The following is an 18,742-nucleotide window of genomic DNA, read 5'->3' as shown; positions in this document are numbered from 1 at the left end:
CAAATTTTATAGCGACACCTATGTATGTATCTTATACCTTTAAACGAGCAATTCTTATATTTTAATATATATATAATCTCGGAAACGGTTCCAACGATTTTCTTAACATTTAGTATACAGGGGATTTCGGGGGCGATAAATCGATCTAGCTACGATTTATTTTCAGAAAATGTTGTTTTATTCGTGTTTTCAATAATCAACTCTTCCCGACATCTATTGGCGAATAATAATACTATTTTTCTTAATTGAGGGCAACTAATCGCTTTAAAGACACATCAAGATGGCGTTATCAAAAAAAAAACGGTCATCATCTAGTACTTATATATAAAGATATGTAAGAAGAAGAAATCTCAAGATCAATAGTTTGCGAATAATTAAGTGTTTTGTTTTCCGAAATCAGGATAGATCTGTTTGACAAATTGCGGGATCATCTAAAACAAACCTAAGCTTAATACAAATTGTGAATAAACAGTTCTTTGTTAAAAGAAACTGTTTCTGTACTCAATAAATTTTCTAGTTTTTATTGCGAAATGTGAAGCCCTAAAAGCTATCATCGATATTTCAAAAATACTGTTACATCACTATTCTCAACCAATAACAGTTTAGTTTTATTGAGTCAATGGTTAAACTATTTAGATAGAGATTAGGTTGTTTATTGTCATGTTTATGGACAGACCAATGAGTATAGATGTTTTGTGTCTTTATAAAATTTTGGTGGTCTTAATGTCACCGGGTAGCGATGTTCAAATTTGTTGTAGTTAGTCGGAAGGCACTATGCTTTTTTTAATTTAATAATGTAACAAACTTTTAAAACTATACTAGACTTTTTGGTAATTTCCTTTATATTTCTACGCCAAACAATAAATTTTTCTTCATTAGTTTCTTCATTCGATCGAGTTGCATTAGTTACAACAATGAGCAAGCTTTCAATGTATGTTCAAATTTTAAATTTTATTGCGTAAAAGTAAACAAAAATAAATAAACAATAACATGTTTGTTTCAATTTAGTATGTTTGTTTGTGTTCAATACTTCCACGCGTCGTTTGTCACAGCTTCCCGTTGGACAGTGACAGTTATCGATGGACGGTAACAACAACAGTGTCCATCAGAGAAGTCAGAACTCTCAGCGAACAAAGTAAGAAACACGATGGAGGTATTGTTATAATATTGTGGATACTGTTAAGTTGGTTTTGTGAGCATTCGTGGTTGGTAAGGCGGTTAGGGATTTGTTATTATTAACGTGGACATTAAGTTTAAAGTTCCGTGCACGACCAGAATAAGTCTATGAAAATAATGCTTCATGGTATCCAGAATATGTTGAACCGTTCCAGATACTGGAATGTGAAAAGTGCACTACCTCTTTTTAGTGGAAATCAATAATCGTTTACCAGTGACCGCGTTTGTCAATTGTCTTTGTTTTAAATTACATTGCTTGCGGCATCAGAAAATTAGTGAAAATAGATAGTATTCTAGTTCCTGTTTTTTTCTTGTTTTATTGACCGACTAGCAATCATATCTGTTAATATTAAAACATGCTACTAAAATAATTCCTGACACCCGTTAAAATGTTCTGATTTAATAATCGTCTTTAACAAAGACCCTCGCGAGATATAAAAATGGTGCCTCAATAAACATCATTGATTTCGGTTTTCGGTACTTTTTCATCGACTTCTTTCTTTTTTTTTGCTTCTCTTAAGTCGTCACTTCATCGACCGTTGGACGTCTTATACTAAATACCCAAATCGCGATCGCCAAGAACTCACCTGCACCAGTAGTCAGCATTTCCCAGCATTAAAGATCGTCTTGTGAAAGCCTGAATTTCATTTTCCTTTGAACTTTCACTTGGGAAATTGCAATAGGAAAATTTAAATTATCTTTTAAAAACACATTACGATCATAATGTATATTGAAAAATATTCATCAAAAAGTACTTATAGGATTTTCTTTAACAGAACGATAACTTATTAATTTGACAACAAAAAAATTTTCAACCAACATCGCCCGGCGCGAACGAAGCCGAATGTAATTTTGACATTAATAAAAATATCATCGAGGGAGCGTGTCTAACGTAGATCTTTCTCTTGTAGCCTGTTAATTATGTGGCCTCGGAACAAAACGTTGGATGCCTTCGAACAATGGTCAAGTGTGGGGTCCGAGACCACCAGCCGCGCTTTTCCATTAATGGGTCAATTTAGCCCCGCGCCGCCACAGGTCGTGGTTATAATTGTAATATTAAATATTTGATAAATAAGGCATTCCGGTCTGTTTTTTTTTTTTGTCGAACGACAGCTGGAATGGTTTTTTGAAACGGCATTTATAATAGTGGGACAGACTCTTTTCAAGCAAACAGGTTAGTGAGAATTAAAAGAGATATTATGTTGAAAACGGAGCTCATCAATGGGGATTCGAAGTGTTCACAGGTATTTAATGAAAATCGCTTTTACTATTTTCATTGTATTACTCGTATTTCTGATGTTTAAAATAATGCACAGTTTTCGTACTCTCGCAACTTGGAAACATGTAAACAGTATACATAATATGTTTTCCCAAACGCCCCAAAAGGAGGATTACATAAAAAATAATCGTTATTGAGTTTTCAAAAAGAAAAACTATTACTAGTTTTTAAATGTTGCGAATTTATCAATTTACCCAAGCTAGTATTCATTGGCAAACGAGCTTACAGCCCACTTTCTATTAAGTAGTTACATAGTATTTCTATTAAGCAGCATTACAATGTGAATACGACATCTTAAGACACGCGGTCGTATTATCGAAAGTATTTTGTTGTAAATATAACGGCTGTCTCGCACTTTTAACCGGATAGCATTATTGCTTTTTTCCCTACCTAATCGGTGGTAGCCTAAGACGCTATTCCAACTTCGCGCGAACCGTGAGCTCACGGACTCAACGTGAGAGAATTCTAAACCCTAGCCCTAGTCTTAGCAAGAGCAGTGCTTCGCTGAATCTACTATCGGATCGAAATTGCGATTCACACAGATGATCCGGCGAGAAACTCAGTGGGTTGATTGCTATGGAGCAGTTCTAGGCATAGGTTTATGTTTCCTGTAATGTTTTCTAACACCAGTACGTAAGTAATTTAAGAATTTGTAAAGTTAAAATTACGGTCAACCGACTTTTGGTTTTATTATTACTCATAATGTAAAATTGGAGTCCTTCGTTTTTCTTTTGTGTGTCCTATGATCTATTTTTTTTTTATATCATACCTATACCTATTAAGGTCCACGCTGTGTTACAGTTTAAGTGATTTAAAACATTAACGCAACAATCTTGTTTATCTCGATATAAACTTCGGTAATTAAGAGGACCACAGGCGACAGGCAATAGACCGACGTAAATGATTTGTGAGCACTATTCCTTATATTTGAAGGATAATTTAGATACAGCTTTGATAACTAATGAATAACTCTGGAGAAATTTTGAAATGCTTTATGATCAATTCCGTAGAAGATATAATCAGATCGCGAATTTTTATAACAACGAATTGTTATTTTAAAAAAAACTGATATTTGAAAGTACAAATTGTAATTAAAGTGAATTTTACGATTTTATCCCGCGTTTGTTTTTTTAATTTATTTATTTGTACGCATAGCCAGCTTTACAGTTTTCATGTCCGCGGGTGTCTATTAAGAAGACCGAAGATTTTATTAGTTGCAATTTCATGTATGACACGTGTAAATCGAAAAAAAAAAACAATAACAATTATATTTATCATTGTACACAGAGGAGCATAGAATTCTTTTTTGTTGCTTAGATGGGTAGATGAGCTCACAGCCCACCTGGTGTTAAGTGGTTACTGGAGCTCATAGACATCTACAATGTGAATACGCCACCCACCTTGAGATATCAGTTCTAAGGTCTCAATATAGTTACAACGGCTGCCCCGCCCTTCGAACCGAAACGCATTACTGCTTCACGGGAGAAATAGGCAGGGTGGTGGTACCTACCCGTGCGGACTCACAAGAGGTCCTACCACCAGTAATTACGCAAATTATAATTTTGCGGGTTTCATTTTTATTACACGATGTTATTCCTTCACCGTGGAAATCAATCGTGAACATTTGTTGAGTACGTATTTCATTAGAAAAATTTGTACCCGCCTGAGATTCGAACACCGGTGCATCGCTCAACACGAGTGCACCAGCCGTCTTATCCGTTAGGCCACGACGACTTCAGAACCGGTGGTACCTACCCGTGCGGACTCACAGGAGGTCCTACCACCAGTAAACAGTAGATCGTAAGTTATCCTGTGTACATCCGAATGTGTGTCCGAATTTATGAAAAATAATGTTTTCCATCCCCTTTTCACTCGCTTTAAGTCATGTGGTCGAAGTTCTTCAGCAGTCTCAAATACTTGAGAACGGTTGATCCATCTTAAAACTGCTACGCTTAAAAAAAAAGGCTGCGTGTACTTATGTACGCGCGTAAGAAGTATTAAATTTATTCTTTTTTTTTTAAATATTAAATAATTAATAATAAATATTTAACGTTAATAATTTAATAATATTTAGTATGAATCATATTAAATAATAATTTTATCATTTATATTACTAAAAAATGAATGCTTATAACACTTTTTTTTACGAGTGTACATGCGCGAAAGTTCACCTGCGGCTATATTCAGACTCGCCAAGTTACGTCGGTCGTATTGCAATGAGCGATTTAGTGGGCAACTTCATACTGTTAATTTTGTGTCACGGTGCGCGCGCATCGTAAAATTTCACTCTCATCAATTTTTCATAACGCGCCTAAAGCAATATAACTTCAATAATTGCGCAGTTCGGTAATACCCACTCATCTAGGTTCAAATACAAAACACAAAACTACAGAAGCGATCTTCAATAATTAAACTCGACTAGGTAGAATTTTTTTTTTTTTTGTTTAAAATTTTAAAACGACTTAAGTCCCCCTAACGTTTGTCCGTTTACATTCGTTTTATTTTCGCATAAATCACACGACTCTAGAGTGGAAACAAACTAATTATCTCGCTATAAATGTCACTGGCCGCCTGTGGGTCCGAATAAATTACGCTCTCAATTTTTAACATATATAATTAACAACTATAAACGCATTACAAATTAAATAATTTGTATCTAGCCGTTCGTGTTTGTATTATAAAAAAAAAAAAAATACAAACGGACGTAAAATGTATTGTATCGTAAATCGGTTTTAATCAGTAAGCAAGAGACTTGGTATGCCGTTTAAATGTCAGATTTTGTTACGGACACTAATATAATATTCTTGACAAATTTATGTTTGCAGTTAAAAACGGACTTATGATTCTTATCTCATTTGCTAAGAGACCGTATTGACCAGTTTGGCGTTTTTTTGAATGATAAATTTACGTTTGTGATAATGTATTTAGCTTTCGTTTGACATGTTTATTATTAGATTGTAGAGGCCTATTAAATTATTAGAAGTAATCCTTTTGGGTAGGTCTGGTATTTTGGCTTAGCTGTCGGTCATTCGGTAGTGTCAGCATTTATCTAGTCGCGATGCTCAAACATCGAATTATATGTATCATGTATCATGTATCATGTATATGTTACGTTTTTGGTTTGTTTTTGATGGTTTTTTGGTATCTTTATATTAATACGTGAAGCAAAAACTTTGTACCACTTTTTAGGAAAATTGCGCGGACGGAATAAATACCTTAAATCAATAAAAAAAACATTACACACACTACCATGTATTTGACACAACACATACATATAAATATACTCTTTGTTTATTGTCAATTGTCAAACTTTTATTTTTGTTTAAAGTCTTACTTTTACTTTTGTTTAAAGTCTGTAGTCAAATTGAGAATAGATTGATATTGTTTATCTCTAATATTATTTATCCATAGTGTAGTTTTGGCCAAATCTGTGATCATATTATAGAAGTATGACAATATAACCATAATAATGTTCTTATAATTTCAATTAATTGTAGTCGAATTTCGACTACTGCAGGACCACTAGTTACTAGATAAAACTTGAAGTGAGCTATGTAAAGAAGTGAAGTTAAATCGATAGGTAAATTACGTTTTAACATAAAAGAAAAACAAATATTAATTTGCCAAACTAAGCAGTCGTTGTTGTGGAGTATGGATTGCCGTGAGGCCCCCTTCATCACCCGAGACAACAGACCTAGCGTCAATTGCGTTGTTTTGTGCGTGTTACATTACGTGCATCACAGAATTTATTTATTATAATATTTATTATAAACTTATATAATATATAATTTTCGACCTTCGAATTAATTTTCGACCATAATTCTATATTAATCAGAAAATCTTGAGTTGACGTCCGCTATGACACTTTTTCCCTTTTTTTTGTGGAATTTATGGCCTGGTATCCTAGACCTTTAGGCCAAACGTTTTCTCTTTCAATTCCAGCCGCCAAGGGCGACGCATCGATTTCATATTTTCAATCTTTAATTTGTCACATAAAGACTGATAAATATCTCAGAGGCAATAAATACAGTCCACTCTCATTTACCACAGCGCAACAATAATCATTATTCCAATACAACTGAAACCTCATTCCTGTATCTTAAATGGTCTCTCGCCACCACTTAACATCGGGTGAGGTTGCCCGTGTAGGTATATTAATAAAACAGCTATTCGATTTCGACCATCGACCATCTGATTTTTTTTCTGGATAGCTCTTTTATGATCTAGAAAAATAGCGTAAATAATTAGTGAATTTGCAATTATATATAAAATAATCATTTTTTTGACAACACGAAAATAGTTTGTTTAGTCGTATTATTAAAAATTCATTGTTTTAATCCGCTAAAATGTCATAAAAGCGCTGATTGCGGTGCGCGTATTTTTGTTTTTTTTTCTGACTTTCGATCGTTCGCCATATGGGATATTTTATAGCTCATAAACGGGGTGTGATCACCGATACAGCGAACCAATGCAATATAATATGATATTTTATAGGTATGCAGTCTTAACTGGTAGACCACCCACATTGGTGATTACCCGGCCACGCCCACAAGCCGCTCTCCAATTTTGGACCAAACATTTGACGCCTCGCCGTACCAATTTCGACACTTACATAATTTAACCCCTCTTGGCTATTGTGGGCGACAGTAGACCCGTGTCGGGGAGATAACTTCATATCGTTATAGGTCAACGTAATTTGGACGCTTAACATGAATGGAATTGGTTTTGGGAAATACGAAAATTCGAGTTTTTTTTTTTGGTAAAGAGTACCTACACAATTTACTGAATAGTTATTTAAAAAAAATTAACTTAAATTACATGTTAAGATAAATTAAAAAATTTGTAGACTATTTAGCGGTAGGCAGCGGATTGGCCCTGCTCCCGGCATTGCTGAAGTCCATGGGCGACGGTAACCACTCCCCATCAGGTGGGCCATATGCTCGACTACCTACAAGGGCAATAAAAAAAAATCTTTCGACAATAATGATTATTACAAATACCTTGCTGAAAACATTCTGATCCTGTTTTTCGACATTTATAATGTAACTATAGCACTATTGCATTAAGTAATTCAATTAAAAGTAAACATATCCAATATAATAAAATACATAATAATAAATTATTATGTACATATTTGATTCGGCTAGTGATCAAAGGTTATATTATGCACTGACATTCGTAGAAAATAAACAAAGTTATTCACAACTGAGTAATTAAGTCCTGAAAATGTCTTTTGAATATTTTACAATGATACTTGACTTAAATAAGATTCGTTTGTTTGTTTTCAATTCAAGTTATCAGTTTGTGTGACGTAATTATGTTATTCATTCATGCTTCTGTTGTTGTAAGTGGGTTTATGAGCTATGGGCCTTTAGTTGCGAAGTGCTTACCGAATCTTATTAAACATGAGATCTATTGTATTTTAATAGCAACTAACCTACCCTTCAAGCCGGAACGTCTGACAGGATGGTGGTATCTTACCATGTGGAATCATAATACACCACACCAATCACAAATATATTAAAGTAAGTATGTAGATAGGAGACTTAAATGGCGTTGGCAGAGCATACGGTAAGAAGAAAAGATAAATGGAGAAAAATTGTGACACGATGGTATCCTAGAGAAGGTAAAATAAAAAGAGGTAGACCACCAAAAATATGGGATGACGACATAAGACAAGTGCCAGGCGTCACATGTAATAGAATGACTCAAGAAAGACATGAGTGGAAAAGGTTGAAGGAGGCCTCTGTGTAAAGTTTAAATAAGGGACTAGATTAAGGTTTACATTAAATTTAAGTTTTCTAGGATCTGAATAAAAGGGTTTTTATTATTATTAATTATATATACCTTAAATGTTAATACAATAAATACAAACACGTGTACAGTACCAGGCAATAAATTTGGCACATCGATATTTAGAAAGAGACAGTCGTCTAATTTTGTTTTTGCTGTAGGGCGTTACCTGTGTGCGACGAAACACTTACGATCCGATATCTATGGAGACTAAATGTCAATTAGGTAATGTGCGACAGGTATAACGCTCTACGAAGCAAAAATTAACCGTCTCTTTCCCACGGTCGATGTGCAATATTTATCGGAGGGTACTGTACAAGTTGTTTTGATTTTGTAAAATATTGCTAAATTGAAGTAATAAACAAAGCAGCACTATTGCGATTCCTATCTGGTGGTAGATTCAGCGAAGCACTGCTTTTATTAGGGCAGATGCTATCAAATTCTTCCAGGCTGAGCCTCGTGAGCTCACCCATCAATCAGGGTGAAGCTAGTATAGCCCTTCAATGTTACTAGCAGTAGGTAGGTAGGTAGGTGGTAGGCAGCGGCTTGGCATTGCTGATGTCCATGTGCGACGGTAACCACTCACCATCAGGTAGGCCGTATGCTCGTCTGCCTAAATGGGTAATAAAAAAAAAGGTGGGCAAACAAAAATATAGGTACATATTATATTAGTAATAAGGGCCATGATTAAAGGCATGTCACATTAGAAAGACTAAAGATACCACCGCTCCAATAAGTCAAAGTAGAATCACTGTTTAATATATTATAAGTTGCTTTATCGGTGCCGATTGAAATACGCACGTCATATTGTATATATCTGTGTTTTTTCAAGTTAATGATTCAGCGAGACGACGCCTCGCCCGAATGTTTTTTGTCCATGTGAAATCAGTTCATTTACAACAACGGGGAATAAATTAGAAATCCAAATATCGTCGTTGTCAAACCAAAATCTGCTATGTGCACTATTTGAGATTTTTACTTTTTAACCATTTCGTATAGTTCAAAGCCCTATCTATCGAAAAAAAAAAATGTTATGTGTCTATAGCTTTAATCTTTATCTATAGCTTTCATTTGATGTAGTTCTTAAAAATTCACCTTCATATAAAATTTTATACGAAAATGTTTTTACTTGTTAATTCAAAATAGAGTTTTTGCACATAGCAGATTTTGGTTTGATAGCGACGATAATTATATTAGACGCTTCTAATTCAAGTGTTAAATTTTATAAATAATTAAATATTACAAATATTTCGTATTTTATTTCCAAATGAACTGTTTTTTTGCATATTTTTTTTGTTCGGGTTGCTGCTGGAACTGTGAACATAGATTTTGCATCTTAAGCATTGTTGATGAGTAGAGGAAACTTCGCCCTATCTAGTATTGAGTGGGTAGTAAGTAGCATGGGGGATCACAATACTCACACACAACACTCACAATAATTACGTGCAAACTTGTGAATGTATTTTTTTAAATTAATACTATGTTAAGGCACTTCCAGAAAACCAGGTAGAAATCGCTGCAGCATTGAGGTTACTTATTAATAAAAACTCACCGATCTCCCAGCGTCATTATTGTGGACGTTTATCCTCGATTGCAAGTCGTCGACTTTCTCTCTGACATCGAGGAACTTCTTCGAGAATTCAATACCAAAGCCCAGGTTGTGAGAGCACCCGCTCCATTCCCATTTATTATTGACTCTCGTCCGTCCCCGGTGGTCGTGCGAGCCTCTGTAACCAAGCGCGTCACACCCGCACGAAAGGAGTCGACCTTGGGCACAGGCTTTTGCAATTGCATGGGCAACTCCAGCTGCGGTCAACGCGTAGAGGAAAGAAGACTCGCGGAAGCCTGGAAAAAGAAAACTCATCATCGAATGATCTAGAGCCGTGGGTGGGCTTGTTCAAAAAAACATTTTTGGAGTTTACTCCTTTAGAATCGATTTACATATATAGGCCCGGGGTATGAAAATTATGGGGACCAAAATCGTACTAGCATGTCACACGAAATGCGTTATGCGCCTGATTGGCTCCTGATTGCGTGATGCGTGCGCGCGCCAATCAAAATCGTACTAGCATGTCACACGAAATGCGTTATGCGCCTGATTGGCTCCTGATTGCGTGATGCGTGCGCGCGCCAATCAAAATCGTACTAGCATGTCACACGAAATGCGTTATGCGCCTGATTGGCTCCTGATTGCGTGATGCGTGCGCGCGCCAATCAGGAGCCAACGCGCGGCCGCGTTATTGCAGGTGACGCCGGGCTGCTGCGCCGGCAGTCCGCCACAAAGCCTCGTACTGATCGCGCGTTTCTCTCATTATTGTATTTTCATATATTTGTTAGTCGTTTGTTTTGTGTCTCGTTAATTTGTTAATAATCTGTAGTGTATCGTGTTGTCGTAATATAGAACTATTTCTCGTATTGTTTCGTTTAATTTTTTATATCCAGTAAACTCCAGTCGTGCGTCGGAGCGGACACACACACTTTTTTTTTATTGCTTAGTTAGATGAACGAGCTCACAGCCCACATGGTGTTAAGTGGTTACTGGAGCCCATAGACATCTACAACGTAAATGCGCCATCCACCTTGAGATATAAGTTCGAAGGTCACAAGTATAGTTACAACGGCTGCCCCACCCTTCAAACCGAAACGCATTACTGCTTCACGGCAGAAATAGACGGGGTGGTGGTACCTAACCGTGCGGACTCACAAGAGGTCCTACCACCAATAAAATCACATCATAAAATGTGATTTTAAATGAAACCGCTTTAACATTTACAAAAATGTGGTAATCCGAAATATTTTATCACACATTTTTAATTTGCATTTACTTACTGTTACCTAAATGATTCGAATTTGTTGCGGAAATCTTACAAAGTGTCCAACATTGTAAGAATTTTTATCACAAGCCGCATAATCGATGGATATTAAGTTTTATTCAAAACGCATCGACAACTTTGTTCGCATTTAAACGATCTGCCATGCGAATCGGACCACACGCAAATTGTATCTTACTCGCGGTGATCATGTTAAGCAAAACCATGTATCTATGAGAAAATACAAGATATCGAAACATGTAAAGCTCTTAGCCAATGAAATAAATAATGGATCGGGTGACTAGTTTATCTTGAAAATAAAAATTATAGTCTGGAACATTCGTAGGTACGGTAAAAGGTTTCGCAGGGAAACTGGATCGATGCATAATAATCTTTATATGTATATATACATATATTTCTTCTATACGTGTGTTTGTCACTGAGCTCCTCCTAAACGGCTGGACCGATTTGAATGATTTTTTTTGTATGCGTTTGGGTCGCGCCCTAGATGGTGTAGAGTCACAAATCAGCCCGGCAGATGGCGCTGCAGTCGGTATCTAGGCTATTTATCTTTCCTAGAAATAATTTATATGGCAAAAACAACGTTTGCCGGGCCAGCTAGTAATCGTATAGATCCTCTTCTTCTTTAAGTAACTAAGTTTTTTTTTATTTATTGCTTAGGTAATTGGACGGGCTCACAGCCCACCTGGTGTTAAGTTACTGGAGCCCATAGACATCCACAACGTAAATGCGCCACCCATCTTGAATCTATGTAGGTATATCTACAAAATATATGTAGGTTAATTAATAAATACTGGAAATCGGGTTCGATTTAAACATTGAAATCGTAAATTTCACTCTACCGGAACTCGGACGTTAGCATTTAAAACGCTGTTATTGGTTTTTCGTGACATTACTTAAAAACACCAATATGATATACGGAGCGTGCTTTTAAATAACGAAAACATTGTTTGTGTTGCAGTCCATTACTGCTTTATTAAATACTTTTATAAGCGACGATAAATTGAAAGCAAACGAGGGTTGATGTACATTGCGAACGGTACGCGTCCTCGCATTTATCATGCGCGAACTAGTAGTGGAAGCTCTTCGATTTATAGGAACGCGGAACGTTCGCAACCACCATTTATCTGTTTTATTGCAATAAATTAAACGGTGAGCCCATTCGTGATGTCCAGATAAGCTATTGCTCTCGTACAATGTAATCTTTTTACCATAAATAGTGTGATGCGGTATTTGCATCTGAGTTAGGTCCGTCTGTCGCTGCTTACTTTTAATTGTGCTCAAGTGTAATCCTTCGTGGTTTAATAATGTGCTATCCTCGCTATTTCATTGTGCGCTGAATAGGCATTTCGCTTATTTTAAGAGCCATTTCGTTTTAATGGGCAATTATGCTGCCGAGATCCGATACCACCTGCTACGTGTTTTCATAGAGTGTATCGAAATTTATGGACTATCTTTATGCTTATCTGACGGACGTCATCGGAGTTTTATTGGTTTGAGAAACTATGATTTGTCGATGATTTAGTGTTTTGTTTGGCAGGCGTATTCTGACGTGATTTTGGTTAGTTTCAATTATTGATTTTTAGCGTTATGACCAGAAAAGAAGTCAGAGGGTCTTACGAGGCAATTAGTAGGTCTATTAGGTAGGGATGCTCGTCAAAAGATGCAGCTGTGTGATGCCGGTCTGTTGCTCTATATGACTGAATGAGTTCATGATTGATCTGGTGTTAAGCGTACGATAAGTGTACAGACAACCGAAGCCCGCGTGATTGTCAAATCGAAGACTCAGTTATATCGCACCAAGGCTGTTCCAATCTTCGGATCGGAATGTATGAATAATGTTTTTTCTTAAATGCCGTTGCGACGAGTAGCCATCGTATAACACAAGATTTTTGACAGATACCAGAATCTCATTTATGAGATTTTCAAGATAAGCTTGGACATATACAAGTTCCGAACTGCGGACCAAATGGAAAGCAGTCGACGTCGCCCAAAATACGTCATTTCGGATTCTCCCGATCCAGTAACGGTGCTTTTAGGCACCTCAAGTACCGGTCATCGTTCTCGTCGAACCCGTCGCTTGCGACAAAGGGCTCGGCGAGTAAATTAACCCACAGACACAGCTCATTGAGTTTCTCGCCGGATCTTCTCAGTGGGTCACGTTTCGGATCCGGTGGTAGATTCTGCAAAGCACGCTTCTTACTAGGGTTAGTGTTAGCAACGTCATCAGATTTGAACCCCATGAGCTGACCTACTAATTCGGCGAATCTAGAATAACCCCTTGAGGTTACTAGAATAGGTAGGAAAAAAAACAACATCATCGGTCTACCGGCAATATCACTGGCTCGGTGGAAAAGATCTTCCTTTCGTCATAACCTCCATACCATTATAGGCAGGCAAACGTAGGGCTCAACTGATCAGCATTGTTTATGAACATCAGCAGTAGGTACCTACTAGGAACACAGGAAGTCGTCGTGGCCTAAAGGATAAGATGTCCGGTGCATTCGGATCTAGCGATGCACCGATGTTCGAATCCCGCAGGCGGGTACCAATTTTTCTAATAACATATGTACTTAACAATGGTTCACGATTGACTTCCACGGTGAAGGAATAACATCGTGTAATAAAAATCAAAGCCGCAAAATTATAATTTGCGTAATTACTGGTGGTAGGACCTCTTGTGAGTCCGCACGGGTAGGTACCACCGCCCCGCCTATTTCTGCCGTGAAGCAGTAATGCGTTTCGGTTTGAAGGGTGGGGCAGCCGTTATAACTATACTGAGACCTTAGAACTTATATCTCAAGGTGGGTGGCGCATTTACGTTGTAGATGTCTATGGGCTCCAGTAACCACTTAATATCAGGTGGACGGTGAGCTCGTCCACCCATCTAAGCAATAGACGAGCACACGGCCCACCTGATGGTGAGTGGTTACCGTCGCCCATGGACTTCAGCAATGCCAGGGGCGGAGCCAAGCCGCTGCCTACAAATCTTATCTTTCTGTCGATCACATATTTGATCGTCTAATTATTTATAGAGACGTAATTGGTCATTCAATTACATTAATTCCTAACGTATCTGACGCTGAAGCTAACTGTTAGTTTTCGTTAAAGTGAAAAATGAAATATTTTTTCCTGTTACCATGAAGTGTTGTCGATGGCAACATTGAAAATGCAATATTATCCTTTTATTATTTTCACAATAATTATTTGATAACGCGGACGCACCAACATTCCCTTCCTATTGAGTAATTAAAAAAACCTGTTTATCCAAATACCCGGTGACCGGCGCTGGACTCGGATATCGATATCTCGGATATGGTCGAATCGAGTAAATTAATTCGATTGTATCGAGTGATTAATAAAGGATCGGTGCTTTATCTCGGAGGATTAGTGGCTTTCGGCTCAATCGTGGCCTAATTGACGTCCAAAGATACGGTTTATTAAAATAATGGGATTTTTATTTCGTGGCCAGACGTTCCATTTAAGAATGATCTGTCTGTGCGCCGGTGTGATACATTTTAGGTTCGATTTAATTTATTATATACATCATGGTTTTTTTTTTTTCGTCATTTGAAACGAAAAAATTATACAAAAATGGTTTTTTTTTAAACACTTAATCGCATTGATGTGAGTAAAATGAAAAACTCTAGCGTTACAAAGTACGATTCCTTTTATTTAATGAATTCTTCCCGGTTCCAAAAAAAAGTTTTAAAATTTTGACTTCAAATCATTAGAACATCTTTGTTTAGATTTGTCTAAAATCTGAATATGCGCTCAGCTCTAGAATTGCATAGAAACATCATATTTATGTTCTAAAATCTTGTTAAGGCTTGAATACAATTTAAGGAAAATTAATTGTGGCTTTTGTGTGACCATTATGGTCGTATTTTTTAAATTTAACTCCCGACATGCGCAGTGGGTAAAGACCCAGCACACATTTGTTTTGGTTAAGTTTTTTACGTTATTAGAGTGTGTTTGATTCGATTTGATTTGTCATTCTATAAAATCATATCGTACACCATCTGCACCAAAGATATTCTTATTTATATATTGCATAAGATTGAAAATTGTTGTTTTACCATTCAACTACACATTATAGCCGATAGATGGCGTTAGCTGTAGTCGTGCGCTTTTGTAGCTCATCGTACTTATGTACATGTGATTCAAAATCGCATGGAATTTATACTTGTATTGTGCAAGTTGATTCCACTAGGGGAAATACGACTGTCCTTAGTCATTCTACTGTCAAGCCATCATACGTTCCAGTTTGAGAAGTAGACTGTCAGCTATCAACAACACAATTACAAATATTAATCTCGACCCGCTGACGAGCTAGGCGTCAAGCGTTATGCTTTCAATTCCAACACCACAGACATTCCTGTGGCGAACTAGTATGTTTGCTGTTTGTGTATTGAATTGAATATCTGTAAATTTTTATATGCAGGTAGATGTAGGTATTCCAGTCTCTGGGTTCGACGGTATAGGACACCCTAGTTAGGGCTAGAGAACCGTGCGTAATACATCCCGATAAAAAAAGAGGATCCTTTAATTGAAACAATCAGTCAGTCATTTATGTTATACTCCAGAAAACACTTAATGTCCGGTTGGCTAATAATCCCTTCTGATTCAACACTAAAAATACCTCAAACATTAGAAATATCATGACATTAACATTAACATTGTGATTATTTTAGTCATTATTTTAAAGTATATTTTTCCGAAAATTTAATAATATTTATTTGTCTGTGTGTGCGATTTATTTAATGAATAAATAAAGAACGCTATTACGTTCTTTTGCTGTTGAGCAGACAGACAAACGACATAATTTCGTACTTCACAGATAGGTATCGTTAATTGGAAGGGCGCGGAGATTGGTTTCTGGCATTAAAATCAATTGGCATTAATCCTTCTCAGCATACATTTAAAACGCACTCAATTTTAAACAACTAGTATAAATTCTAATATCCCCATTTTATGACGTCACGCAATGTATAGAGTCGGAGTGAATTAATCTCAACAAAACAAAAATGTTTTCAACCAACCATCGATCCATTAAGCGCCGAGTACACTGCCTAGGAATACAATTCAAATCGATACAAAATACCATCATCCCTAGTTCATGGTACATTTTATCGAAAAATCAACGTAAGCACCTACCTATATATTTTAATGATTCACGTTTAATAAACTATAATCATTACAAATCAAGTATTATCTCTGTTAAGTGATCGCTAAGATGAATTAATACACGCGTCTGATCCGTATTTATACTTAACGACATTTGTAATGAGGCCGTTTATTTTTTTTTCCTATAAGGTAAACGCTTAAAGGATGCTACTGACTATTGGTATATAAATAAGCGACTATTAAAACATTTAATTCCGACCGAGAAATCAAGTCCCACGGAAAGTGAATCGTTCTATGAAGAAATTCATTAAATGTCATTTAGCATTCAATAAATGCTGTAAACGAAATCACATGACTTATTTTTGTAAAACAAAATATAAAAGAGTTTTAATATGATGAAGTACCTAACAATCACTGGCACTGTTACCAAACATTCATAATAACATAGGTGTATTTATTAAAAAAAAAACTTTCTCATGTCGACTGTAAGTTGTGAGACGCGTGTGATAGGGCTGGCTCCCGGAATATTTTCTACTTTCAAATTGTTAGAAAGTTTGTAACGTGGGTATTGAATACAGCATTAGCATGTGTATTTGGAGGACTATTGAAGAACCTACACCGTTTCAGATCATACACTGCCCGATCCGATAAATCGAAGGTTATAAAGCATCGCATTCGTTACGTTCGTACTATGGTTATCACCTCGCATCGTACTCACATCGTGATGAATTTCATCAAGCAGACACCAAGTAAGGTAATCTTATTGTTTATTTATAAATTCCCTTGAACCGAAATGGGTTTTCTTGCCCCTGACAAATTTATATATTTTGTCGATGGTCGTGTCGCGATAGTATCGATATATTGCGATTTATAAACACGGCCGATTGATCGATTTTGATGCGCACGAGTTATACGGACGCTACGGCCCTATCGTTGAAGAAGTATTGTGTCGTTTTCAAGATTTGTTCGTCTGTCTGTTGACTTACATATGTTTCATGTTACGTAACTTTCTATCGCACATTATCAGAATATTAGTATATAAAAGTTGATAGATATATTGTATAATAACGATCTGAGAATCGATTCGTCTCTCACGCCATTAGACAAACAATTATAATTATTCGTTTCGATTAAAATTCAAGCACAAAAACATGTACCCGACTAAACTGCACCAGGTCTGGTTGTGCTTGTGTTTTAATTACTAACATCCCACGTTTTAGTGTCAATTTGCGCCAATTAGTCGACCATAAGGTCTTTTATCGTCCGCATTCGATACCCGTGCCGAATTCTTTAATCGACTTTAATGAATTCCGATTATTCGTTTACGAAGGTTTTTTTTACGACAAATGTTCTGAATCGCTAAGGGGGTGACAGATTTTAAATTCTTCCCCTACACTTGCGCGTTCGTTTTTGGTCGTGTGTTTGTTTTAATAATGCATGAATTGTCATTATCTTTATTCGGATTTGTAAGAGAAAAAGTGGAACCCGATTTGCTATTGACTTTTGCAATTCAAATAAATAAGTTCCGACGTAATTTGTTTTAATTGAAAAATAAGTAAGTTTTTGTGATTTTTTGAGAATAATAAGCAGTAGTTTTGTTGTCGGTTTTAAAAACATATTATAATAAGTTTATTTATCTGCAATCGAATATGATCGGATGGCGAACTCAGCGGACAATTCTGAGAATCGAAGGATTAAAACCGCGAATCTACTTTTGTCCCGTATACGGCGAGTGTAGCCAGCTAACAAAAAGGTACGGACTCTGTAAATACTAATTTAAATTATCGTTAATTTAATCCGGTGTTCTTTGTTGAAACACGAACGTTTTATTCAATCGAATGCGCATAAAGTAATGGTTTTTCCGGTTGTCTCCGGCGGTGGTCGACTTTTTCCGTGTGTCCGCAATTTCGTTTTTGATGTGTAAGTCGTAATGATTTACGTGGTTCCGCGCACGTCGCGCGTGATTTACGATTGTGCCCTCGCTGACTTTAGAAGCAGTTTTTCGTGTTGTTCTCGCATCCGACCGGGTAGTTTATAAATCTGGCGCCAAAATGAATGAGTTCGCGTCATGTTTTTCTCGTGTCGATTATCGGAAAGCAACCGAACGCGTATCGGTAATGGGTATAAACGAGACTGTATTAAGCATTCCTCCGAACGGTTGACGGGAAACAATTTCCATTGAAAGTTGTTCCTCATTCATTGGACATGGTGCTGATTTAATGTGAATTTAATTCGCTTTATCAAACTTTAAATAAAATGAGCTGACTTTTTATGTGAGTCCACCTTGAGATGATTCGTTCGGGATGTTTAATCATAAGTTTATAAGAATAAAGTAGTATTTTTGACGAATGTTCCGATATCAAATTTTGGGTCGTACAATATCGGTAAAACAAATTTCATTTACATATTTTTTGTTCTTAAAAGCAAACCAGGGTACCGAATATTGAACCGTAACTTGATTTAATTTTAGGATAATATTTGATTGTTGGCATCTTTCACTGATAAACAAGTTCGCCATACTATTGGGATTCCGTAG

At 36.5% G+C, this 18,742-nt stretch overlaps 1 protein-coding gene across 1 annotated transcript in view; it reads right to left on the bottom strand.

Annotated features, from left to right (window-relative positions):
* Positions 1 to 18,742, bottom strand: part of LOC101741036 (protein Wnt-10b) — a 42,467-nt gene that overhangs the window by 7,152 nt on the left and 16,573 nt on the right. The window contains exon 3 of the mRNA XM_038010689.2: positions 9,801 to 10,093. Within this exon, the coding sequence (XP_037866617.1) occupies positions 9,801 to 10,093 (293 nt within the window). The remainder of the gene's footprint in view (positions 1 to 9,800; positions 10,094 to 18,742) is intronic.

The sequence above is a fragment of the Bombyx mori genome, chromosome 4 (assembly GCF_030269925.1).
Source record: "Bombyx mori chromosome 4, ASM3026992v2".
Taxonomy (NCBI): domain Eukaryota; kingdom Metazoa; phylum Arthropoda; class Insecta; order Lepidoptera; family Bombycidae; genus Bombyx; species Bombyx mori.
The sequence above is the reverse complement of the archived record's forward strand: the minus strand, read 5'-3'. Positions and strand labels throughout refer to the sequence as shown.